Source organism: Sceloporus occidentalis, unplaced genomic scaffold, assembly GCF_023333645.1.
Source record: "Sceloporus occidentalis isolate IW3139 unplaced genomic scaffold, rSceOcc1.0.p SCAF_57, whole genome shotgun sequence".
NCBI lineage: Eukaryota > Metazoa > Chordata > Lepidosauria > Squamata > Phrynosomatidae > Sceloporus > Sceloporus occidentalis.
In genome coordinates this window covers 3,747,226-3,774,349 of record NW_028317037.1, presented here as the reverse complement: position 1 = coordinate 3,774,349, position 27,124 = coordinate 3,747,226, and the positions used below count along the sequence as shown (strand labels likewise).

The following is a 27,124-nucleotide window of genomic DNA, read 5'->3' as shown; positions in this document are numbered from 1 at the left end:
ATTTAGCCATATTTCACCTAATTTCAGAGGCAAATTTCATTTTTAAAAAACAGTTCTGGGGAGTACTCTGGGCTTGAGGGCCACTGGGCCCACCCTCAATTTAAGTCCAGAGATATTCTTCCATATCATCCAGCATTTCACAGATGGGGAAAGCAACACACATGTGGACAAGCAACACCAGAAGGGGGTCAAGATGGCCAAAGTTGTTAATGATAAAGATCACACAAGCGAGAAAGGGTACAGCATTTTGCTTTTAGCTCAGACTCCTGGCAAGGGCAAGACCCTGCCCCCTTCTCTCCTCCTCTCTCCCCTCTTTTGCATTGATGAGCTGTAGACTCTTTTGAACCTGGAATGCACTTTGCAGCAACTGAATTGACCTGAGGAGAAAGGAGGAAATGGGAGGAGGAGAGTGAAATAGGACATTTCCTAAGCCCCTGAAAAAATGAGGAGACAGAGGATTAACCAGGACTCTCTCTGCCAAACTGGGACAGTATCTTCTTCGCTTGCTTTCATGATCCAGCCCAGACACAGATGAAAATAACAGTCAGGATGGCAACTTACCAAAGAGCTGTTAACCCTCGGCAGCCTCTTTCTGTTGGAGCCCAGCTCCGTCTGCTTGGCCTTTGTGTTGGCCATCAGGTGGGCAGGGGGATCCTGGTGGCCCTGCACTTTGGTCACTTCCAGCAAACAATGTCCCAACGCTGTGTACAAGGGGATCGTGATGAAGTTCCTGAGAAAAGAGACCAGGGTAAGGCTTGGTTTAGCAAGAAAACCTGCAGCAGTCAAAGACACAGAGAACAGCATCCTGCTGATGACATACGCAGGTAACATATGCCTCCTTTGGGCCGATGTAGAGGTGAGCATCCCCTTCCTCCCTCTGCACCAAACAAAGCCCCCTGGAACTAGCATAGACTCACTGCAGCTCCCCTACACAACAGTTACTCCATGCCTTGTGAGAGTGGCTGGGGATCAGGGAATAGGGAATTGGACAAGGTCCTGACTATGTCCTAATAGCTAGATGTGAAATGAGTGCATTATCTCCTGCAGAGGTCCCCAATGGCCCTCAGAGGAAGATTTCTTCATTTTGCTTCTGACTACAGAAACACAGCTGGATGTTTCTCTAATGCCTCACACCCAACAGTCTCACCAGGCATAGAATGGCCATGAGGGATGGCTTCCACAACTCTATGGTAGGACCTGGATCAGTGAATGGCCAGTTGTAGCCTGATTCCACCTGGAGAAACAATGGAGCATAGAGGGTTCTGCTGGGTCAGGCTGTCTGGCCTGGTGGTTCCTCATTCTCCCGATGGTCGAATCAGCAGAACTCTTTATGCTTCAGTGTTGCTCTGGGAGGAATGGGTCTACAGCTGGCCATTCACTAGGGAGCCCTCCGGTCAAGAAGGGCAGGAAAGGAGCTCTCTCTTCCCAGGTTGTTCCCCTTCCATGGGATCCAGCCTTCCTCCCAGGATCAGGGGGCACCAGAGGATTGACCTGATGGGAAGGGAGCACCCAATTCCCATGGCAACCTTCTGCATGCGGAGAAGTCACAATTCTGAGAGAGTCTCTGCCCATGTGGAGAGTGCCCATTTTCCACACTGTTGCCTGTCCATCTTGTCTTGGGAATATCCTGATCTAGCCACATGCAGACTAAATCCTAGCCTGTCTCCTATGCCTAGTCCTGATCAGAGTAGAATCACTGAATCAATTGGATTTATTTATATGTTGACTCACCAGTCACTTATGGGTTCAGTGGGTCTGCTCTCTGGGGTTAACCAACAGGATAAAGGACTCCTCAGATTTTTTAATGCAGGGATGCAAATTTTTAATGCTATTTCATCATCACTGATGAGAATTTGACTTCTCTTTCACACAGAGGAGGAGGGGAAGCACCTGCTCTATGTCCCAGGTGGAGAAGCTCTAGCTCTTGGGCATGATCTTACAGATCTAATCCATGTCCTCCCATCATCATGGCCCCCTCCCCATTTAAACACTGGTCAAAATAATTACTTTATTTTTGCAGATGAGACTATTTCTCTAAGCTTAACTGCTGTGTTTGTCTATGTCAGTCATAGCAGGAGCATGAAGTATGAACCTCCTCCCTCTTCTTGCTAAAGCCACATAGAAATTGAGGCATATACATTTGTGTGCATTGTTTCTGAATGGATCTATTGTTAAAATCACAATTTCTTCATTTTTCCTTGAATATTTTTTAAAAAGATGCAAACTGCTGAATACGTTGCACTTGATATAACAAATATCTATAAATGTATAGGTTTATGACTTGAATATTGCACCCTGGATTATGCTCATTTGGGGTAAGTGAAGACGTATATAAATTCATTTTATAAACCCAGTGAAACTAATATCTCACAAAGTTCTAGTAAACAACACATACACACACAGTTCCCATAAAAAGGACTCACTTGCGCATTGTGTGTCTGAGGTCTGGAAATCTCCCTTCCACCTTCTGGGAAGACAATGCTGTTAGAGAGCGAATTTGGGGCTTTATGCCTGCAAAGTATGGCCTCACTCTCTCAGCTGCAACCCTTCCATGCAATCCTGGACTGAAACATTTAAACAAAGGTCATCTTTCAGCTCCAGGAATAAAAGCCTACCTTCAGTACAAAGACACTGACTTCTTCAGCCCCAGAAAGGCCTCTTCTGCAGTCCTTTATGGCCGGAGCTTCCCTGGGTCAGAGGCCGTCTCCTCAGGCGTAGAGAAGGGTTGCTGTGAGTGCGAAGGAGGAGGAGGTCCACAGGGCTGAGGGAGGGAAGGCAATGGGAAAAGGTCAGTGCCAATGGCCATGGAGGGCAGAAGGTGACAATGCCTAGGAAACTCCTCTGATTCCCAGCCCTAGGAATGAGTGTCAGGAGTTAGTCCAGGGGCTGAGGGGGTCTCCTTTCCCAAAGCGGGAGGCAAGGACCGGTGGACCCTCCCCAGCTAGGGCCCAAAGGGAGGGTCTCTTTCCCCACTTCTCTCTCTCTCAGCCCCCAAAGCCCAGCCTCCCCACTGGCCCTGAGTCCCTGCCTCCCCTTCTTCAGAGCCTCTCAGGCCCCTCCCTTCCTTCCTTCCTTCCTTCCTTCCTTCCTTCCTTCCTTCCTTCCTTCCTCCCAAAATGGAGGGTCAGAGGCACAAAGGGACACACAACCCTCTTTTTGGCCCAAGGAACCTGGCCTCCTTCTCGCTCTGGAGCCTCAGAGAGAGAAAGAGGAACCTCTGTTCTGTTGGGGCGTGTGGAAAGACGCACTGTGTCCACCACAACCACATGCAGAGTTGAACCACATCGACAGGACGCCAGGGAGAAGGAATCTGTGGAGATGTCTGCAAAGGTATTCTGGTCAAGAAGGAAATATTCCTTCACCACTGCAAACGGACATGAGCTCCAGGCTTGAGAAATAACCACAGAACAAGCCTTCACTCTTCATGAGGACTTTAATCTTCGTTTGCAATATTTACAATATATATATATATATATATATATATACACACAGTGTATTGGACAACCGTCTCTAATACACACTATTTACACCAACCAACAATAATAACACAACCTGTGACGCAGCCACAGTAACACCATCCACAGAGAGGCAGTTGCTCTCACACACCAACTGTCTCACTCTGTCTCTCAGTGACAGTTAGGAAGGACAGTTGACAGTTGCATCAACATTCCGATGATGCACTGTTCGAATGCTGACACATATAACTGCCACTAGAGCTGTATATATATAACTTGCACAACAGCTCCACCTAGTGGCCACATCCATGTCATTTCCTGACATGTTCAACTGAGGCTTCAGTGAATGTTCCGGAACATTATTCCCCACATTCACAAGCAGCACAAAATGTCCACCAGAACACAAAATGGCTGACAGAAACGAAAAAGTCCACCGGGACACAAAATGGCCGCCAGGACACAAAATGGCTCCCTCTGCCTCAGTGCTTGGCAGTGGGCAGCCTTCAGGGAACCCAAAATGAAAGGGCCCTAAAGTCGGAAGGGACACCAAACAGGATTTGCAAACTTAACAACACCTAAACATTTTCCTGATGCTATTGAAAGGAGGAATCTGATCCCCTCCTTAATAACAATCAATAGTGAAAGATATTAATATTGATATTAAGAGTGCCCATTGTCCACAACCCAGCTCAGGTCTTGACCGCTCAGGGAGGCCAGTCCAGCTGCAGGTGGCCCTCCGTCCGTCCTCCTTTCCTTCTGCATTCCTCCTCTTTTCCCCAGCATCAGCCCCTTTCCCAAGAAGGCTGCATCCGCACTTAGAAATAAGACACTTTGACACCGCTTTAACTGCTCGGTGCTATGGAATCCTGGGATTTTACCTTTGGGACATTAGCCTTCTCTGCCAGAGAGCTCTCATGCCACAACAAACTACAAATCCCAGGATTCCATAGGATGGAACCAGGAGAGTTAAAGCAGTTTTGAAACAGATTACTTCTGCAGTGCAGATACAGCCTGAGTTGGTTGTAAAAGAATAGAGGCACCCAAGTCAAATTTTTATCCTGTAAAAAATGGTTTTGCTTTTTTAAAATATAAGCAGTTTGTTTTTCTGTCTAATCATTATTTTTGTTGTTCTTGTTTGTTTCTCTTTTTGTTTGTTTCATTCTTGGTAATATGAGTTATTCTGGTCTGTCTCCTTCCTTCTTGCCTCAAAATCTATTAATAAGGAAACTGGGGAGACTTTTAAAACCTCCCAAAGGAGCCACTTTTGGCCTTTTTTGGGGGAGAAGCCTCCTCTTAGAAGCCAAAGCCCCATGTTTGTGAAGAATAATAATAACACTTATATTAAAAGTATCCTCGCCATTTCTGATCCTTTTTAAAACCCATGTTCCCCAGAAGGAGCAGAGCTGTGTAATAAGAAAACCCTCTCAGAAATGAGACACAAAAGACCCACAAAGAGACACACTTCCTTCCTTTTGGCCCAAGGAGCCTGGCCTCCTTCTGACTCTGGAGCCTCAGGAGAGAAAGAGAAGCCTCTGTTCAACTGAGGCGTCAGAGAAGGTTCTGGAACATTATTCCCCACAGTCACAAGCAGCACAAAATGGCCACCTCTGTCTCAGCGCTTGGCAGTTGTCAGTTTGAGGCCTTCAGGGAAGCCATAATGGAGGAGGAAAGGGCCCCAAAGTCGGAAGGGTCCTCAAACAGTATTTCCAAACCTTAACAACACCTAAAATGCCAAACCAAAAGAACATTCCCAGAGTTCCATACCACTGAGCCATGGCCATTACAGTGGTGCAAAGCAAGAAGGCACAGGAAGGTGACATTAATGATGATTAAGGTCTGGCAGCAGCTCTATCCTCCCCCCTAGGCCTGATAAAATCATCATCATCATCATCATCATCATCATCATCATCATCATCATCATCATCATCATCATCATCATCATCATCTTTGCTACAGCATGAACGCCACCATTAAAAGCACTGGAATCCCCTTTGGGACTTCAGAAAGAGTGGGCCATGCCTAGAAGGACTGCTGGCCCTCCTTCCTCCCCTCCTTAATGGCAGTGGCCAAAGGAAAGCAGCAGCAGTAGACCCAAGCCAGGCCCACACAGACCTCAGTGCATCAGTGAAGCCTAGTGGTTCCAGGCCGTGTCCCTCTGCTGTCCCTCCATTCCCCTCACTCCTTCCTCCCTTCCTGTCTGTCTCTTTATCTCTCTTACACTCTACTCCTCTCTCCTCCTTCCTTCCTGTCTCTCTATCTGTCTCTTTCTCCCTCTGACACTCTGCTCCTCTCTCCTTCCTTCCTTCCTTCCTTCCTTCCTTCCTTCCTTCCTTCCTTCCTTCCTCCCTCTCTGTCTGTCTCTTTCTCTCTCTTACACTCTGCTCCTTTCTCCTTCCTTCCTTCCTTCCTTCCTTCCTTCCTTCCTTCCTTCCTCCCTTCCTGTCTGTCTCTTTATCTCTCTTACACTCTACTCCTCTCTCCTCCTTCCTTCCTGTCTCTCTATCTGTCTCTTTCTCCCTCTGACACTCTGCTTCTCTCTCCTTCCTTCCTTCCTCCCTCTCTGTCTGTCTCTTTCTCCCTCTGACACTCTGCTCCTCTCTCCTTCCTTCCTTCCTCCCTCTCTGTCTGTCTCTTTATCTCTCTTACACTCTGCTCCTCTCTCCTTCCTTCCTTCCTTCCTCCCTTCCTGTCTGTCTCTTTATCTCTCTTACACTCTACTCCTCTCTCCTCCTTCCTTCCTGTCTCTCTATCTGTCTCTTTCTCCCTCTGACACTCTGCTTCTCTCCTCGGTCACTTTTCCGCACGCAGAGCTAAATAGAGAAGCAGAAGCTCCTCCTCTTCTTGAGGCTGGCCAATGGGGGCAGAGCAGCTGGAAGACCCCACCCCCTGCCCCAGACTCACATTTTCTGTTCCAGAGGCCATTTTGTTTTCTGGCAGCCATTTTGTGTCCCTGGCCCTGATTGGCTGGAATCCCAGTCCCTGCCTCCTTGTGTTCTGGCGGCCATTTTGTGCTGCTTGTGACTGTGGTGAATAATGTTCCAGAACCTTCTCTGAGGCCTCAGTTGAACAGAGTTGTCTCTTTCTCTCCTGAGGCTTTAGAGAGATAAGGAAGCCAGGCTCCTTGGGCCAAAAGGAAGGAAGTGTGTTTATTTTTGTGTGTTTTGTGTGTCTTTTCAAATAGACACAGCTCTGCTCCTTCTGGGGAACATGGGTTTTAAAAGGGATAGGATAGTTTTAATACAAGCATTATTATTATTCTTCATAACATCAGGCTTTGGCTTCTAAGAGGAGGATTCCCCCCCCCCCCGCCAAAAGGCTAAAAGTAGCTCCTCTGGGAGGTTTTAAAAGTCTCTTCAGTTTTATTATTAAGAGATTTTAATGCATGAATGAAGTTGACAAACCAGACCATCTCATATTACCAAGAATGAAACAAACAAACAACAACAAAAATAACAAAACAAAGCGCTTAGTTTTTGAAAGTAAAAGCATTATTAAGAGAGGAAAAAAACCAGACTTGGGTGCTTCTACCCTTTTACAACCAGCTCAGGCTGTGTCTGCACTGCAGAAATATTCCAGTTCGAAACTGTGTTAAGTCTCCTGGCTCCATCCTGAGGAATCCTGGGATTTGTAGTTTGTTAGGCACCAGAGATCCAGAGCCAACCCAAGGCAAGGCTCTCCAGGGCTCTCTTGGCCCTCCTTTGCTTGCAAATATAGTGGGGCCCTGGTATACGTGGGGGATCCGTTCCGCCCCCCCGGCGTATACCAAAATCCGCGTATGCTCAAATCCACATGTGCCAACATTGGGGACAAAAGTCCCTCTCCTCTCCTCCCCTCCCCAACTTTTTCCCTCCTCACCGCCACGGTCGGGGGAAAGGCCGCGTGGGGATGTTGGAGGCCAAGAGGGCTCCAGCCCACCATCCGGCCCTTCTGCGGAGGTGGCAGTGATTGCTGCGGTGGCAGCGAAGAGGAGGCAGAGGATCAGCGCCAGAGGCCTCCTCTCCACCTCGGCCTGCACGCCTCCACTGTCATGACCGCTGAAGGGCCGGGTGGTGACCCAGAAGCCTCTTAGCCTCCAATAGCCCCATATGGCCCTTGCGCCATGGCGGCAGTGTAGAGGGGGCCGAAGAGGCCTCTGGCAGTACTCCTCGGCCTTCGCTCCACTGCCAGCACACTTGGCCTCCAGGAGAAACACCTCGCCTTTCCCCTGGCCTTGGCAACGAGGAGCCCGAGGTGGCGGAGCAGCAACACCAGATGCCTCCTCAGCCTCCTCGCTGCCACCGCAAGCACAAAAGGGCCAGGTTTGGGTGTTGGAGGCCAAGAAGACTCCAGCCCAGCACCTGGCCCTCACGCAAAGGCGGCGGCGAGGAGGACGCCTCTGGCACTCTCCTTGGCCTCCTCTCCGCCGTCACTATCACCACCACAGGAGTTGCCGGCGGCGACGGCGGAGAGGTGTCTGAGGCTTGGCCTCCTCATAGCCGCAGCTCCACTGCCGCCACCAATGCAAAAGAGCCAGGTGGATCCTGGAGGCCTCTTGTCTAGCTTGTTCCATGTTTTTGTTTTATATACTGTTTAATTTGGTTAACTGCTATTAAGGGACATAGCTATGAGATTCTATGATATGGGGTGCACTATAAACCTTTTAATAAACGAACAGGGATTGCAATCCTATATATTCATATTATCAGACATAACTCCAGAGAATGTTAGCCTTTTGGATGCCACAAGGTTCCTCTCATTCTTCAATGCAAGAAGCAACACCTCAGCTTCCTTCTAGAAGATAAAGCAAAAAGGCTTCAAAACCACTGAAGCCTTGGGCAAGTCACACTCTCTCAGTCTCAGAGGATGGCCATGGGAAACCCACTCTGAAGAAACCTGCCAAGAAAACCCCTTCAGAGACTCCCATAAGGTCACCATAAGACCTGGAAACAACTGGAAGGCAGACCCCAAGAACAACATTGGAAAATAGGTGCAAGCCTTGCCTTGGGAAAGTGTAATGACTGGGCTCCAGTCAATGGAGGTCTTCTTCAGGCAGAAAAGGGAGGTTTATGCAAATGCAGAATGACATCACTGCTACGGAAGGCTCTCTTGACCAATCAGAGAGCAAGATAAAGGTTCTTCTGGAAGCTTCCGTGAGAAGGAGATATAAGGCCTGAGAGACCAAGAGACAGTTGGGGGCATTGTGTCGGTTGGAGATCGAGAGAAAGAGAGTTAAAGAGCGGATCTTGGAAGTTAGTCTCAGAATTGGACGCTTAGGTCTATTTATTATTTTAATAGCTTGTGTGAATTGTATATTATATACTTACAAATATTGTAACTTGCAAGATTCTTAATATCTTGTATGACTTACATTTTAGTTATATTTTGTTATTTATAGTAAATATCTCCTTGGAGTATCTTCTACTCGACGCTCCTTTTACACGTGTTTTGGCTCGGTTGATGCTTGGGAAGATCAGTAAAGAAGTAGAAATAAGGTTCCTTTACTGGTCCCAGTGTAGGTTAAGGGAAGTCCTTTTATAATTCACTGGATGATGGCAGCGAGATTTAAGGAAGTTAAGGGTTTGCTGGGCTAAGAGCCATAATGTCTAAATGTCTAATTAACAGTTTGTAAGACACTCTGATAGCCTTTTAGCTGAAGAGAGGGGTATAAAATTATTATTATTATTATTATTATTATTATTATTACAGAACCGCAGTTTGGCTGCTTGGACCACCGGAGATCATCACAGAGAGTCAGTTGGAAAAGCCCATCTCACTCCAGAAAATAAAGGTACTTGAGGAGTTTGCACTCTACGTCTTTCTGTAATAATAGCTACAAAACTGATAACAGCATTTGGGACATTTAGTCTTTTAAAAACAAATAGTGCAGATTTAAATGCTGCTTTAAAACCTCTTTCCATCTGCCAGCTTTGTGCTGGTTTTGGGGGGAAATGAGAAAGTGTTGGGAGGGAGGGACTGCCAACAGAATTAGGAGATGCATTGCAGGCTATGGACCATTTGAGGTCAAGTAAGGTCCAAAGCACACGGCAGCAATAGTCCAGTCTGAGAGCGCTTTAACTTCCCTGGCCCAGTGCTGGGAACTGGAGTTTATTGTGGCACCAGAGCTCTCTGACAGAGAAGGCTCAATGTCTCAGAAAACTAAATTTCCCAGAATTCCTTAGCACTGAGCTCAGCTAGGGCAGTTAAAGCAATCTCAGATTGGATTATTGCTGCAGTGTGTTTTGGACTTAGGCAGCCCTTGGGAAGTCACACTTTCTCAGCCTCAGAGAATGGCAATGGCAACCCCTCTCTGAAGAAACCTGCCAAAGAAACCTCATGATAAGGTTGCCTTAGGGTTGCCATAAATTAGAAGTGACTTGAAGATACACATGAAGAAAAAAACCTGCAATTATTTCTCAGGTTGTACATGGGAATGGGAGACAGTGTGGTACAGTGGTTTATGTGTTGGGTTAGAACTCTGGAGGCCAGAGTCCAGTGCCCCACTCCTCCATGAAACCAGCTGGGTCCATTGGGCAAGAAGTCACACTCTCTCAGCCTCAGGGAAGGCAATGGCAAACCTCCTCTGAACAGCTCTTGCCAAGAAAACCCCAGGAGAGGCTCCCCAGAAGTCGGCAATGACTTGGAGCCACAACAAAAAAACGACAAAGACTCAAGAAAGAGCCAACATGGTTTAGTGGCTGGAGTATTGGACTATGACCCTGGAGCCCAGGGTTCGAATGGCTGCTTAGCCACAGAAACCCACTGAATGACCTTAGGCAAGTTACACTCTCTCAGCCTCAGAGAGAGGCACTTACAAAACCACTTCTGGACAAATCTTGCCAATAAAAGCCTGCGAAGAGCTTCCCTTAGGGTCGGCATAGGTCAGGAACAACTTGGAGGCACACAACGACAACAAGTCCAGTAACACCACTAACACAAGGCAGCTAGGGAGAGAGAGAGAAAGAAAGAAAGAAAGAAAGAAAGAAAGAAAGAAAGAAAGAAGATGTGGGAGTTGTAGTCCTTGGTTCAGAAGGATTGGAGGGGCCTTACTGCAAGGCAGGACCCCTCCTCTCTCTGGCCATGTGGATGCTGGGAGATCCAGTCCAGGAAATGCACTTTAAATCCCATTGGAAAGAGAAAAGGCTACTACTGCCTTTCAGGTCCAGTTTGCCCCAAATCCTTTATGAGGCCAGAAACCCCTTTGTTAGGAAGTGAACACCGAATATCTCAGGAAGGCCCTATATCTCCCAAGGCCCCCTCCCTCCAGGACCTCCTTCCACTCTTCCCTCAGTCTCTCTCTCTTTCCTGAAGGCCTCAAACTGCCAACTGCCAAGCGCTCAGACAGAAGTAGCCATTTTTTGTCCCAGCGGCCATTTTGTGTTCCAGTGACCATTTTGTGTTCTGGCAGCCAATTTGTGTTCTGGCAGCCATTTTGTGGTACAGCAAACATTTTGTGTTCCGGCAGCAATTTTGTGTTCTGGTAGCCATTTTGTCTTCTAGCAGCCATTTTGTGTTCTGGTGGCCATTTTGGGTTCTGGCAGCCATTTTGTATTCTACCAGCCATTTTGTGTTCTGGTGGCCATTTTGTGCTGCTTGTGACTGTGGGGAACAATGTTCCAGAACCTTCTCTGAGGCCTCAGTTGAACAGAGGCTTCTCTTTCTCTCCTGAGGCTCCAGAGAGAGAAGGAGGCCAGGGTCCTTGGGCCAAAAGGAAGGAAGTGTGTCTCTTTGTGTGTCTTTTGTGTCTCTTTTCTGAGAGGGTTTTCTTATTACAAAGCTCTGCTTCTTCTGGGGAACATGGGTTTTAAAAGGGATCAGAAATGGGGAGGATAGTTTTAATACAAGCCTTATTATTTTTATTCAGAAACATAGGGCTTTGGCTTCTAAGAGGAGGTTAGTCCCCCAAACAAGGCCAAAAGTGGCTCCTCTGGAAAGTTTAAAAAGACTCCCCAGTTTTCGTATTAATAGACTTTCAGGCAAGAAGGAAGGAGACCGACCAGAATAACTCATATTACCAAGAATGAAACAAACCAACATACAAAGAAACAACAACTAGAAGAATAAGGATTAGACAGAAAAACAAACTCCTTATATTTTAAAAAAGTAAAACCATTTTTAACAGAATAAAAATTTCACTTGGTTGCTTCTATCCTTTTACAACTGACTTGGGCTCGATCTGCACTACAGAAATCATCTGGTTAGAAACCACTTTAACTCTCCTGGCTCCATCCTATGGAATCCTGGGATCTGTAGTTTGTTGTGGCATGAGAGCTCTCTGGCAGAGAAGGCTAAGTGTCCAAAGATAAAATCCCAGGATTCCATAGCACTGAGCGGTTAAAGCGGTGTCAAAGTGCTTTATTTCTATAGTGCAGATGCAGTCTTCTTGGGAAAGGGGCTGATGCTGGGGAAAAGAGGAGGAATGCAGGAGGAAAGGAGGACGGACAGAGGGCCACCTGCAGCTGGACTGGCCTCCCTGAGCGGTCAAGACCTGAGCTGGGTTGCGGACGATGGCCACTCTTAATATTAGTATTAACATCCTTCACTGTTGATTGTAATTAAGGAGGGGATCAGTTTCACTTTCAATAGCATCAGGAAAATGTCTAGGTGTTGTTAAGGTTTGGAAATCCTATTTGGGATCCCTTCCGACTTTGGGGCCCTTTCATCCACCAATTTGGATTCCCTGAAGGCCTCAAACTGCCAACTGCCAAGCGATGAGGAAGAGGCAGCCATTTTGTATCCCAGTGGCCATTTTGTGTTCTGGTGGCCATTTTGTGTTCTAGAATCCCAGTCCCTCCCACTATCCCTAGAACTGATTGCTTGGAATCCCAGTCCCTTCCACCATCCCTGGCCATTTTGTGTTCCGGAGGCCATTTTCTGCTGCTTGTGACTGTGGGGAATAATGTTCCGGAACCTTCTCTGAGGCCTCAGTTGAACAGAGGCCTCTCTTTCTCTCTTGAGGCTCCAGAGTCAGAAGGAGGCCAGGCTCCTTGGGCCAAAAGGAAAGAAGTGTGTTCCTTTGTGCCTCTGCCCCTCCATTTTGGGGGGAAGGAAGGAAGGAAGGGGCCTGTGGGGGGCTCTGAGGAAGAAGAGGCAGGGACTCAGGGCCAGTGGGGAGGCTGGGATTTGAGGGCTGGGAGAGAGAGTTGGGAAAGAGACCCTCCCTTTTGGCCCTAGCTGGGGAGGGTCCTTCCGTCCTTGCCTCCCCCTTTGGAAAGGAGACGCCCTCAGCCCCCTGGAGTCACTCCTGCCACTCATTCCTAGAATGGCTGGGACTCAGAGGAGTTTCCTAGGCATTGTCACCTTCTGCCCTCCATGGCCATTGGCACTGACCTTTCCCCATTGCCTTCCCTCCCTCAGCCCTGTGGACCTCCTCCTCCTTCGTACTCACAGCAACCCTTCTCTATGGCTGAGGAGACGGCCTCTGACCCAGGGAAGCTCCGGCCATAAAGGACTGCAGAAGAGGCCTTTCTGGGGCTGAAGAAGTCAGTGTCTTTGTACTGAAGGTAGGCTTTTATTCCTGGAGCTGAAAGATGACCTTTTTTTAAATGTTTCAGCCCAGGTTTGTGTGGAAGGGCAGCAGCTGAGAGAGTGAGTCCATGCTTTGCAGGCATCAAGCCCCAAATCAGTCTCTTGCAGCATTGTCTTCCCAGAAGGTGGAAGTGAGATTTCCAGACCCCAGACACACAATGCGCCAGTGAGTCCTTTGTTTGGGGACTGTGTGTGTATGTGGTGTTTTCTAGAGTTTTGTGAGGTATTTGTTTCACTTGGTTTATATAATGAATTTACTTACATCTTCACTTCCCAAAAATGAGCATAATCCAGGGAGTAATCTTCATGCATAAACCTGTACATTTATAGACTTTTCATGTATCAAGTGCAACACATTCAGCAGTGTGCATGCTTTTAAAAAATACGCAAGGAGAAGTTTAGATGAATGTGATTTTGACAATAGGTCCATTCTGAAACAATGCACACAAACGTACATGCCTCAACTTCTATGTGGCTTTAGCAAGCAGAGGGAGGAGGTGCACACTTCTTGCTCCTACTATGACTGACATAGACAAACACAGCAGTTAAGCTCAGAGAAATAGTCTCATTTGCAAAAATGAAATAATTATTTTCACCAGTGTCTAAATGGGGAGGGGGCCATCTGTCAGGGATGCTTTGATTGAGATTTCCTGCATGGCAAGGGGTTGGACTGGGTGGTCTTTGTAGTCTCCTCCAGCTCTACAATTCTATGATTCTACGTGGAGAGTGCCTATTTTCCACACTGTTACCAGTCCATCTTTGCTTGGAAATTTCTTGTTCTAGCCACATGCATTCCTAAATCCTAGCCTGTATCCTATCCTATTCTTAGTCCTGATCAGAAGAGAATCACTGAATCAGTTGGATTTACCTATAGATTGACTCACCAGTCACTTATGGTCACATGGGCAGAGGCACTCTCAGAATAATGACTTCTCTGCATGCAGAAGACTGCCATGGCAATTGGGTTCTTTCTTGCCATCAGCTCAATGCTCTGGTGCTCCTCGATCCTGGGAGGAGGGATGGATCCCATGGAAGGGGGGCAACCACCAAAGAGAATGCTCCTTTCCTCATTTGCTTGACCCGGGGCCTCCCTGGGGGATGGAGGGCAACTGGTTTGGCCAATGGGAAAATGAGAGGCCACCAGGCCAGAAAGCCTGACCCAACAGAAACCTCTATAATCCAGTGTTGCTCCAGGTGGAATAAGACTACAACTGGCCATACACTGACACAGGTCCTGCCATAGAGTTGTGGAAACTATCCCGCATGGCCATTCCATGCCTGGTGAGAGTGCTGGGTGCGAGGTATTGGAGAAGCATCCAGCTTTGTTTATGTAGCCAGAAGCAAAATGAAGACATCTTCCTCTGAGGGCCACTGGGGAGGTCAGGAAGTTTCAGCAAATGATGCACTCATTTCACATCTAGCTACGGGGACATAACCAGGGCCTTCTCCAATTCCTCATCCCCTAATCCCCCACCACTCTAAGAAGGCATGTAGTATCTGTTGTGTAGGGGAGCTGCAGTGAATCTATGCTAGGTCTGGGGAGCTTTGTTTGGTGCAGAGGGAGGAAGCAAATGCCCACCTCTGCATTGGCCCAAAAGAGGCATATGTCATCTGTGTGTGTCACCAGCAGGATGCTGTTCTCTGTCTCTTTGAGTGCTGCAGGGTTTCTTACCAAGCCAATCCTAATCCTGGTCCCCTTTCTCAGGAACTTCATCTCGGCTTCCTTGTACACGGCTTTCGGGCCTCTCTTGCTGGAAGTGACCAAGTGCAGGGCCACCAGGACCCCCTGCCCTCCTGATGGCCAACACAGAGGCCAAGCGGAGGAAGTTGGGCTCCAGCAGAAAGAGGCTGCACTCTTTGGTGAGTCACTATCCTAATAGCTTCATCTGTGTCACTGCTGGGCCAATTTATGAAAGGGAAGCAAATAAAATACTGGCCGAATTTGGCAGAGACAGTCCTGGTTAATCCTCTGTGACCCCATTATTTCAAGGGCTTTTAAATAGTCTGGTTTCTCTCTCCTCCTTTTACTTTCCCCTTTGTTCAGCTCATTTCAATTTCTGCATAAGGAGTGCCAAGGAGTTTGCACTCCATCAATTCAAAAGTGGGGAGAGGAGAAGAAAGAAGGGGGCAGGGACTTTCCTTTCTTAGGAGCCTGAGGGAAAAGCAAACTGCTGTGCCCTTTCCTGCTTGTGTGATCTTCCTGTTCCATCTTCACCATTTTCTGGTGTTGCTTGCCCACATGTGTTTTGTTTTTCCCATCTGTGAAATGTTGGGAGAATGTCTCTGGATATAAATTGGGGGTGGCCCCGTGGCCATCAAGTTCACAGGGCTCCCCAGAACTGCTTTTTAAAAATGACATTTGCCTCTGAAATTTGGCAACAAATGGCTAAATGTACTATAGGTGTTGCGATAGTCAGTATCCTAATCCATTATCAATATCCCAGCAATATATTGTTTATTATATTTTATATTATATTGAAAGAATTTGAGACAAACTGAATCTCAAAGGCAGTAGCTTTTTTCTTGCTAACAGAATTTAAAGTTCATTTCCTGGACTAAATTCTGAGGTTATCAAATAATTTTGGGATGCATCGTGTGCTTCCCCCCCCCTTTTTTTTTTTTTTTTTTTTGTATTAGTCATTCTCTGAATGAAGGCTATTTTCTATTGCAGGTGACCTTTGCGGATGTGGCAGTACATTTCACTCAGGAAGAATGGAAACTGTTGACAAAGAAGCAGAAACATATGTACAATTATGTGATGATTGAGAATTATGAGAATGTGGCTTTTGTGGGTAAGGAAGCTGAATTCATTGCTCTTCCTATAAAGACTGAGGGCCCTTTCATACTACATTATCATGGGACTATGATTCCACTTTAGAATCATAGAATCATAGAGCTGGAATAGACCACAAGGACCATCTGGTTCCACCCCTTGCCATGCAGGAATACACACTGAAAGCATCCCCGGTAGATGGCAACCCAGCCTTTGTTTAAAGACCTTTAAAGCCTTTCAAAGAAGAAGTGCTTTAGAAATTAACAACAACAACAACAACAACAACCATAATGAGACACCACCATGCTCTGAGGGAGGATATTCCACTGTTGAATAGCTCTTACTGTCAGGAAGTTCCTCCTAATATTTTTTCCCTGTGCCTTGCTTCCATTGTTCCGTGTCCTTTGCTCTAGAGCAGCAGAAAGCAAGCTTGCTCCCTCCTCAGTATATCTTCAAATATTTGAACAGGGTTATCATATCCACTCTTTAACCTTTTCTTCTCCAGGCTTAACATTTCCAGCTCCCTAAACCACTCCTCATAAGGCTTGATGGTTACCAGACCCTTCACAATTTTCATTGCTCTCCTTTGGATACACTCCAGCTTCTCAACATTTATTTTGAATTGTGGTGACCAGAAGTGGACACAGTATTCCAAGTGGGCCCTGATGAAAGCAGAATAGAGTTGCACTATTACTTACCTTAAGAGTTGAAAAACTATAAGGGCAATCCAGTCCAACCCCCTGCCATAACACTATACTCGCATTGATGTAGACTAGGATCACATTGGTCTTTTTAGCTGCTGCATCACACTGTTGGCCCATGTTCAACTTGTGGTCTACTAAGAATCCTAGATCCCTTTCATGCGTAGTTTAATTGTGATAGCAACATCCTGTAGAATATTTGAATTTGTAGTTTAGTGAGGCACTATTGCTCTCCATTTTCTAGGGATTCTAAATATCATATCTTAAACTGGCAATTCTAGGATTTTGTGGGAAGGAACCATGGAGAAAAATGTTTGTTTGGCTCCAAATGCTCCTCAGCCCATCCCTGACCAAGTTTGCTGCCTTTCTTGGTGCCTCCTACAGCGTTTTGAGACTCTGGAGAGGCTTCTTGTGTAAAATGGCTCCCTTGACCCGGCAATGGCTCAGAGAACAGGGGCAAAGGGGATGCTGTCGGATATTGAGGGGCAAAATATTATTTATCATCCCCCAGGGAATACCATGTGGGGGTGCCCTTGAGATCCCCTGGGTGGCAATGTGACCACACACCCATCAACAACAGTAGTCCATCCCTGTCTTAGAGATGTTTTAAGGCTGCTCTCTGGCACTTGACCCTCACCAAAATTGGAGTCCAGGTCCCAATCCCCCTTGCTCTGCCTTTCCCAATTAGTTATTTGTATATTGATTATCCTTCCTTTCTCAACAAATGGGCCTCAAAGTGTCCCTTTTATGCATCACACACACACTGTGTTTGTGATAGAGAGATGGAAGGAATGTGAAAAACAGAAAGGCAGGGAACAGATGGTGAAGGTGAGATGCTGAAGCAGTGCAGATGGGCAAGAGGGAAGGTTGGAGAGCGGAGGGAGAAAGGGAAGGGGATCAGGCCTCTGGGATCCAGGAGGGGAAGGCAGGACGAAAGTCAGGATCGCCTAGCTCTGTGCGGAGATGAAGGGACCTCTGGGAAGGGCCAGGAGAGGGGCCTTGGGGATTGGGAGGCAGCCATCAACCTGACAGATTTTAAGGACTGGATTGAGTGAACTGGTGAGAACAAGGCTCAGGCCCTTGTTTTCAGACATATTAAGGGGCTCCATTTAGCAGTTATCAACAATGTCTATGAAGAGAGGAAAGGCGACACAAAAATTCCCTTTTCTCTAATGTTTTTGTCCAACCTGAGTTTGCTTAGCTCCATGGTTGATTCCAGAGGCCCTTTGTTACCCAAAATGCTGGAGTTTGGTAAGGACACCCGCAAGTGTGATGCTTTTAGGGAAGTTTGGTACGTAGCTGTAAAGAGAGGTATAGTTTGGTTGGGACAAGAGTGACCTCGGGATTCAGCCCAACTATACCAGGCCCAGAAGTACACAGAACTCCAAAGGCATTTGAAATAGGTTTTATCTTTTATTTAGGGGAAAAGCAACACACACACATGTAAGGGTTCACACACATGCACAAGAACTAGATAACATGTGGGAGTGGTCAAGAGATGTAAGACTTTCATAATGGTAATACTTCACATAGGCGGATCTGGATTCCAATTGCTGAGGGTTTCATATGGGAAGAGAAGTCAGGAGCTGCTGCGACAAGTGGGGTTGCCGAGTGCATTGAGGTGCTTAGCCATGTAAACCAACAGACTGTGTGTCTGTGATTGGACTGGCATCAAAGAACAGCCATCCAGGGCAGATATTTATACTGTAATTGTTGCTTGGGAGCAGAAACTGAGTGTCCAAAAAGGTTTAAATCGCTTTAGAATGTTTCCTGGGTGGAAGAATGGTCTGAAACCAAATTGAATGCAATGGGTGCTTGATGGAAATATCTCAGACAAAAGCGATTAGCACACTGGCTCTCAGATCCATCTTGGCTCAACAATAACATAACAGAGTCGGAAGCAAATATCCAGATATAGATATTGGCAATGCACTGACCACTTTTCACACTGAAAAATAAGTCACAAACACAGTTGATTTCATCAAAATCCTTGGAGATTCTCTCTCTTGAGTTGCAAAATATTACAAATATTTGCAAGCTCTCCTCCTCGACTTCCATCAACTTCACCATCTCTTGTACACACAACACCAATCCAATACACACCAATCCGCATGTGAGCTGTATACTGTATTGGTTGTGAGTCATCTCCTGGTGTCAAACAGCAGTTAGCTTGCATCATGCCTTGGGCTCTGACTCAGGACTCTATGGCAGTCTCACAGGATATGATGCTACCTGGCAATCAAAGTATTTTTGCACATGGTTAATGGAATATTTTTTCAACAGTCCTTTGACTATCTGCTTCCACTGATTCCCTCAAGGCAGCCCCATTTTTTGCTAGCTCCTATGAGTAAGGATACACCTATTCAATGGGTTTAAGGGCATAAGCAGCAGGGCCATACTTAAGTTACTCACAGCAACTTTATTAATTTAATCGCAAATAAGGAGAGGTTAATGAGGGCTAAATCATGTGGCAACACCCTCCTCCCTTGAGTCTGATTTTCAGTCTCATCTGTCATTGTCCTTCTTTACAGAAAAACATTTGAGTCATGAGAGAGTCCACACAGGAAAGAAGTCACATAAATGCCAGCATTGTGGGAAATATTTTGCTTACAAGTCAATCCTTGTCATGCATCGAAGAGTCCACACCAGAGAGAAGCCATACAAATGCCAGCATTGTGGGAAATGTTTTTCCTGGAAGTCTGACCTAGTGAAACATCAGAGAGTCCACACAGGGGAGAAGCCATACAAATGCCAGCATTGTGGGAAATGTTTTTCCCAGATGTCACACTTAGTGATGCATCAGAGAGTCCACACAGGAGAGAAGCCATACAAATGCCAGCATTGTGGGAAATGTTTTTCCTGGAAGTCTGACCTAGTGAAACATCAGAGAGTCCACACAGGAGAGAAGCCATACAAATGCCAGCATTGTGGGAAATGTTTTTCCCGGATGTCACACTTAGTGATGCATCAGAGAGTCCACACAGGAGAGAAGCCATACAAATGCCAGCATTGTGGGAAATGTTTTTCTCGGAAGTCACATCTAGTGACACATAAGAGAGTCCACACAGGAGAGAAGCCATACAAATGCCAACATTGTGGGAAATGTTTTTCTTTGAAGTCAAACCTAGTGACACATCAGAGAGTCCACACAGGAGAGAACCCATACAAATGCCAGCACTGTGGGAAATGTTTTTCTTTTAAGTCAAACCTAGTGACACATCAGAGAGTCCACACAGGAGAGAACCCATACAAATGCCAGCACTGTGGGAAATGTTTTTCTTTTAAGTCAAACCTAGTGACACATCAGAGAGTCCACACAGGAGAGAACCCATACAAATGCCAGCACTGTGGGAAATGTTTTTCTTTTAAGTCAAACCTAGTGATACATCAGAGAGTCCACACAGGAGAGAAGCCATACAAATGCCAGCATTGTGAGACATGTTTTTCTTCGAAGTCACACCTAGTGACACATCAGAGAGTCCACACAGGAGAGAAGCAACACAAATGCCAGCATTGTGGGAAATCTTTCTCTCAGAAGTCAAACCTAGTGAGACATCAGAGAGGCCATACAGGAGAGAAGCAACACAAATCCCAGCAGTGAACTAACATTATTTTTATAAATAAGGAATACAAAAAATATATTTTCAATTCAGAGGTGCTAAGAAAAGGCCCTTGTGATATTGTTTGTAAGGTTTGTCTGTCCATATGTCTGTTTGTGTTTTAAAGTTGTATTTTCTTATGTTTAGGTTTTAATTGCTAATAGTATAGATAGTTGCTTTGGGTTTTAAATTTGGCTGGGGATTATGGGTCATGGTATAGGTTAGCTAGATGGGAGGCTGGGATTTGTTGAAGCTCTCTAGAATAGTTATGGCAATGATAGCTTTTGCAATGTTGGCTGAAGAAAGTTGGAGGGTGGTATTAATAGAAAGGGGTCTAGTTTCTGGGAATGGCAAAGGGGGCCTTGTTACCTTTGGGGCATGGACTGTGGGAAGAATTGGAGGTGGGGGGTTGGTTTGGAAGAGGGTGGAGTTTTAGGTTTTGAAGTTTTAATGTATTTGCTTGGAATGGGCAGTTCTGGCTTAAACACTGAATTCCTAAGTGTTCTCAATAAAGTTCTTTGCTATTTCAACACCCTGGACTCTTTGATGCACAGAAGTTCTGAATTTGCCCAAAACTGACCCTTTATCTTCTCCTTAGTCCTCCGCTCCATTCCCATCCATAAGAACAGCAGGGGCAAACATATACACAAACATACAAGGTACATAGAGAGAGCTTGATTTCTAAATCAGAGCCTTCCTTTCCTGCCTTTCCCTCCTGAGTCCAGCTCTGCGCCTTGAGCTCTATTGCAATCTCTTCAAAGCAGGAAAGGAGGGAAGGAAGAGGAGGCCGCTGAACCCCCAGCTCATACCTTCCTTTCCCGCAAAAGCCTTAGCGGAATAAGCAGCAGCAGCAGTAGCAGTACCTAGGCCCTGGCAATCCCTGCGCATGCTGAGGAGGGGCCTCAAGGGGGATGTTGCGGTCACCCAAGACCAAAAGCCTAGGTGACTCCAGCAGCAGCTCTGAGACGAGTAGTGTCAGCTTGGCTAGGGAGTCTGTTAAGGAATGGGACAGACCTTAAACCAACAGAATCCCCAGACTTTCCCTAATCTTTAAGCTTAGGTAAATACATTTGATATGGTCTATCATACGGATAGGTATCTTGCTCAAGGCAAGATTGTCTTTATGGACCAAAGGCACTCCCCTTACCTGCTCACTGGAGGAGAGCCCAGCTGGTAAGGCCTGACCCAGGTGGCTGAGCTATTATCACCCAGCCAGGTCTCCGTGAAACAAGCCAGGTCACTCTCTTCATCCAGTAGTAAATCATGACTGTGCGTTTTATTTTTGATTGACCTGACATTACACAAGAGCAGGGAAAGGTTCTGTGGTTGGTTTGGTATGCTCTCCAGCCCTTTTCGGATAGCAGGGTGAATGGAAGGGGAGAGAGATATCTGTCAGGGTCCTAAGTGCAGCCCGTCTTGCAACACAAATGGCAGTATTTGAAAAAGGAACAGCTTTCTCCCGCCCTTTTCTGCGCAGTGTCCTCCCATCCGGGATTCTGGCAGCTTTCCTAAAAGCAATTAAGCTCTCATGTGCCTTTTCTCAACCACTGCACCTGTGGCCTTGGACCACAGAACTCAGCCACACAACAGTTTAATTAACATGATGGCTTAGCAATATATATATAGTTATCTAGAATATAAAACCCTATCAGTCTCCACATAATATGATACATGGCCCAACTTTAACTCAGGCTCATGCTCCTTTCCTGAAGGATTGATACTGGCCCATTGTGACTTTATGCTGATGTTCTTTGCCTGAAGGATTGAGACGGGAGAATTTTCACTTCAGACTGGTGCTCCATACCTAGGGTTGCCATAATTGTCCACTTTTACCAGGGACAAAATGTGGAACAAATTCAAGACCAAACTGTAGGACAACTGCAGGACAAAACTCAGCCCAAAATGTAGGACATTGAAGAAAAATGGTGGACCTTAAATGTCCTACATTTTGAGCTGAGTTTTGTCCTGCAGTTGCCCTACAGTTTGGTCTTGAATTTGTCCTACATTTTGTCCCTGGTAAAAGTGGACAATTATGGCAGCCCTATCCATACCTGAAGGATTGAGACTGACCCATTGCAACCTCAGGATGATTCTCCTTGCCTGACGGATTGAGATGGGACCGTTGTGATCTGATACAGAGGCTCCTTTCTTGAAGGATTGAAACTGGCCCATTGTGATCTCAGCCTAAGATTCCTTGCCTGAAGAATTGAGATGGTACTATTGTGACTTCAGGGTGGTGCTCTTTACCTGAAGGATTGAGACGGGAGAATTGTCACTTCAGACTGGTGCTGTATACCTGAAGGATTGAGACTGGCCCATTGCATGTCAGAAATAGTGTATAAGGGTTCTGTCATAAAGAGTAAAAATGTTAGGGTTTAATTATTAGAGTTAAAGTAGGAGTTATAGTTGTAGTTCATAATAGGTAGTGTAGAATGATGGGTTATTGAAAGCACATCATGGAAAATTACAGAAGGGCAGATGGAGTGGCTTTTAGATGAAGGAGGGCGTTTGGAAAGAGGGATGGGGTTGCAGCTGTAGACTGGTTCTCAAGGAGGAGTGAAGCTGGCTTGGGAACACTGCTCTTCAAGGTGAGGCTGTCTGGGAGAAGGGAAGGGGGAGTATACACAACCTTGGTATCTATGCAACCTCCGCTTGTGTTGTTTTAGCTTGGGAATTGGGGGCTGGCTTAGGGAGGGGTTTAATGGGTTAAGAAGGGAGCAAGTTCCTTTGGACTTCAGACTTTGCAAAAAGGTGTTAATGGATGTTTCTGCCTGGATTCATCAATAAAGCTTCTTTTGTTTCAAATGAGTTTTATTTTTTTCAACACAGGACTGACTCCAGATCTCACCGTTTGCAAAGTCTCACAGTTTTAACTCCAAGGGAGATCCAGGAACAAGAAGAGTTCTTGGAGAACCCTGTGTGATAAACACAGTCTTTGAGATTTCACAAGGCTCTGTGGTTTTGGGAACAAGAAACGCATTATCATAATTGTTGTTGATAATAATAATAATAATAATAATAATAATAATAATAATAATAATAATATCCCATTCTCCCACATAAAGGGACAACTGAAATTACAAGTTTAAGAAAATAAACTCTCTTTCCCTGGAGTTTGCACCCATTGCTCCATCTCCCAGTTTCCTCCGCTGGGAGGAGGGAGAGTGTGGAATTCTGGGAAAGGCTGGCGGTTGGCTTGGAGCTTGAATAGGGTTCTAGAATGATGTTGGCTTTGACCCTTGGCTGCTTAGGAAGAAGAAGGGCTCCTTCTGGGTTTCCTTGGCAGGAAAGGGAAGCTGAGGGCCTCAAGATGGCGATGGGAGACCCCCATATTTTGGTCTTCTGTGAGAAGGATGGCTGAGGGGGAAGAGCCCCCATTTTGGAGCCAAGGATGGGGGTCTGGAGGGTCTTCTGTAGGGAGGCAACTTTGGGGGCTGGAAGCAAGGAAGCCCCCCTTCTCCTCCCCTCTTCTTTGGCTGCCAGGCCTCCTCTCCTCTCTTGGGAGTCTCTGTGGGGCCCTGAGATTTTGGAGAGGGACCCAAGAGAATCAAAGGGAGGCTGGGACCAAACAACCTCAGAATATGATCAAGATTGCAAGGTTCTTTCTGAGGAAGGAGAGGCAAACTAGGAGAGGCTGCAGCTGTTTGCTTTTGCCTGAGCCTCTGGGAAGGGCCCCTCTTCTCCTTTCTCCTTGGCTGTCTTCATGGAGGACAGACTCCTTTTGCCCTTTGGACTCAGTTTGCAGCAATGGCAGTGAGCTCAAGAGAAGGGGAGAAATGGCAGGAGGAGGAGGAAACTGTGGCCTTTGAAGAGCAGCTGAAAAGGTGGGAGGGCACAGGATGAACCAGGGGAGGGTCCCTGCCAAACTGGGAGAGTTGGAGGGCTTTCAGAAGGAGCTGGGCCTGGAAATGGAGGAGGAGAAGGGGGCTTCTAAAATGACCTCCATGGATGAGGAAGCTGGACCAAGTCCATGACACACAATGGCCCAGTGAAACGATGTCCATGTTGTAGGAGCCAGTGTGGGCTAGTGGTTTGAGCATAGTGGAACTAGGACTCTGGAGATCAGGGTTTGAATTCCAGTTCCAACATAGGCGGGTTACACACCACCACTAGGGACATGACGTCCCATTTTAAAAAAGGGGCGTCTCTTCTAGACGCCCCTTTCCCTATCACGGACTCCGTCCGTCACAAATGGCGGCGGCCGTTCCAGGTGGCCGCCGCCATTTTTACATCTTGGATGCATAGCGTCCAGACGTGTTGCGGCGCCTATGACGTCGCGAGTGCGCCAGCGGCGCTTCGCAGCATCATAGCTGCGCCGCAAGAAGGAGCTCCATTTTGGAGCTCCTTTTTTGCTCCGTGAGGGAGTCACACTGTTTGGACGCTGCAGCTCCCTCGTGTAACCCATCATAGAAACTCTCTGGGTCACACTCCCTCAGCCTTAGGGGAAGGCAATGGGAAACATTAAATATAGACATTTAAATATTGCAGTTGCTATGGTTGTTGTTACTGGGTTGTTGTTGTTATTTCTGTCTATCTATACATTATGATTTTAGGTAGATTATTGGAAGAAAAAAATAGACCCATTAAAATCAGTCAGACACATGAGTCCTACCCAGCCCTCCTCCTCTTGACATCTTTGGGAGTGATGAAGGCTGGGGCCAACCCTAGGACTCCAATCCTAACCCCATTTTCTGGAAATTAAGGGGATGTACAGGCCGCTCCTTTTAGCCCCAGATCAGGGCCACAGCAAACACATTGCTTTTTGCAGCTCCTTTTTGCACTATGGTAAGGCTACTCCACGTCCCTGATCTGGCCTTTCCGTGGTGCAAAAAGTTCTGCACCGGGGGGAAAGTGCCATATCTGCCAACGGTGTGTCTTTTCTGCACTCCTTTGGCACTGCGTCATCTGGATGTAGCACCAGAGGAACGGCGTGAGGTCACTTGGGATGTGATGCAATGTGCAGCATCACACCGGCATGTGGGAAGAGTCAAGGAGTGCGCTTTGCAGACGCCATCTTCGCCCTCATGCCGGCTAAGGATGCTGGTCTCTACGCCCCAAAAGGCCCAGTGCACTTAGTCTTCCAGCATTCAGAAGATTCTCTCTCTGAGGGTTTGGAGGCAAGACTAATAATAATAATAATAATAATAATAATAATATCATCATCACTAATTAATATCCTGCTTTCCAATGGATTTATTTTGAATTTTAGGGACAATTCAAGTTTGATTTGCCCTTAACGCTGTTGAATTTTATTTTCAGTGGTCCGTGAAAGATTGCATAAATGTGTGCACATAAAAACACTTTGTATTTTCTGCAGGTGTGGAAAGAACCAAGATGACTTCCAAAGGAAGGGAGAGAAGAGAAAGGACCCTCAATTCCTCCTTTGTGGAAGAAACTGGAGGAAAGACCTCCGGACAGGTTAGTGTCCAGACCTCCTTTTTTGTAGTGGAGCCATTGGGAATTTGACTGACTAGGATGCAACGGGGGTGTTATATACAATCCTCTGTCTTTCAGCGAAGGCTGTTTTCTATTGCAGATTACCTTTTGAGATGTGGCAGTGTTCTTCACAAAGAAGGAATTGCCACTCTTGAGTCCAAAGCAGAAATGTCTGTACAATGAGGTGATGATGGAAACCTATGAAAATGTGTCCTCTGTGGGGTAAGCACCCATTGCCTTCCTATAGAATGGGGGCAAGTGGTCTAGAAAGCTACACTGCATGGAAAACTGGTTCCAATTCAATTTTTATAGCAACATACTGTGAAATCATGGAATTTATAGTTTGTAGTTTCTAGAACTGCCCACATTACGCCGGTTTTTAAATCCCTCCACTGGCTGCCCATTAGTGGCCGGGCAAGATACAAGGTGTTGGTTGTAACCTTTAAAGCCCTACATGGCTTGGGTCCAGACTACTTGCAGGAGTGCCTTCTTCCACACAATCCTCCCTTCACTGGAAAAACTCTCCTAAAGCCTAAGAAGACTAGATTGGCTACAACAACCCAGAGGACCTTTCTTCTGACGCTCTTAGAAGCCTTTATTTTTTTGTATTTATTTAGTATTTTTGAAATTTTACAAAACAAAATAGATTTAATATTCTTTCCATACATATATATACTTTTACATCTTATTCAAAACCCTAAATATCCCCTCATTGGACCCCCTTTCCCCCCGGAGCCATTCCCTCCTTTATATTCCATCCAAAATTTTAATTCCTCCTTTGGAGGTAATTTCCCATCTTCTTTTCTTAGTACATTTTCAATAATTTTTTTCCTATATTTCATCGGAATCATTTCTTTTCCATAATCCTTTTTTACTTTCAATTTACATGTTAATTTGTCATTAATTGCTAACTTCCAAACTTCTTTATACCAATCCTCCAATTTCACATTTATTTTTTTCCAATTTCTTGCTATAATTAATTGCGCATCAGTAAACAAATTTGTTACAAGGTTTTTTCTTCTTCTTTCCATTCTACTTCATTGTCTATTGATAACAATATTATGTTTGGTTTTCTAGCTGTCTTTATATTCATAACATTTTCTATCTCTAATATTATTATTTCCCAAAATGTTTGTACATATTTACATTGCCACCACATTATATGTAGATATGACCCTCCTTCCTGACAGCCTCTCCAACAATATTTTGAGTTATCTTTGTTTATATTATCTATTCTCACTGGTGTCAAATACCATTTCCAAATCAATTTATAATAATTTTCCTTAATTCACACTGATAAATTTTTCAAATGTCTTTGTTCACAAATCTTATTCCATTCGTTATCACAAATTTTTACATCCTAATTCATCCTCCCATATTTCTTTTAAGATAATTTGATTTAATTTTTTCTTTTATTCTCCTTTAATATTTTATAAATTTTAATAATAATAATAATAATAATTTGTTTTATTTATATACCGCTATTCCAAAGATCATAGTGGTGAACAGCAAGTAAGCTAATTAGCAAGTAAGCTAATTTGCCCCCAACAGTCTGGGTACTCATTTTAGCTCCCTCCTCGGAAGGATGCAAGCCTGAGTCGGGCTTGGGCCCTTTTGCTGGTCTTGAACTCGCAACCTTCTGGTTTCGAGTGAATG

General features: G+C 45.8%; 3 protein-coding genes and 1 long non-coding RNA gene across 4 annotated transcripts in view; 2 read left to right on the top strand and 2 right to left on the bottom strand.

Moving 5' to 3' along the window:
* LOC149287732 (uncharacterized) overlaps window positions 1-13,989 on the bottom strand; it is a 29,319-nt gene extending 15,330 nt beyond the window's left edge. The window contains exons 1-2 of the mRNA XM_089492523.1: window positions 13,844-13,989; window positions 562-730 (exon numbers count right to left, since the gene is read on the bottom strand). Of these exons, the coding sequence (XP_089348649.1) occupies window positions 562-730; window positions 13,844-13,989 (315 nt within the window). The remainder of the gene's footprint in view (window positions 1-561; window positions 731-13,843) is intronic.
* LOC149287725 (uncharacterized) overlaps window positions 1-27,124 on the top strand; it is a 415,509-nt gene that overhangs the window by 268,653 nt on the left and 119,732 nt on the right. The window lies entirely within an intron of this gene.
* The window catches only part of LOC149287727 (uncharacterized), a 253,773-nt gene that overhangs the window by 158,515 nt on the left and 68,134 nt on the right, over window positions 1-27,124 (bottom strand). The window lies entirely within an intron of this gene.
* On the top strand, window positions 17,672-20,319 carry LOC149287731 (uncharacterized). Its single transcript, XM_089492522.1, has 2 exons — window positions 17,672-17,684; window positions 18,965-20,319. The coding sequence occupies exons 1-2, from the start codon at window positions 17,672-17,674 to the stop codon at window positions 20,032-20,034; spliced, it is 1,083 nt and encodes a 360-aa protein (XP_089348648.1). The 3' UTR covers window positions 20,035-20,319.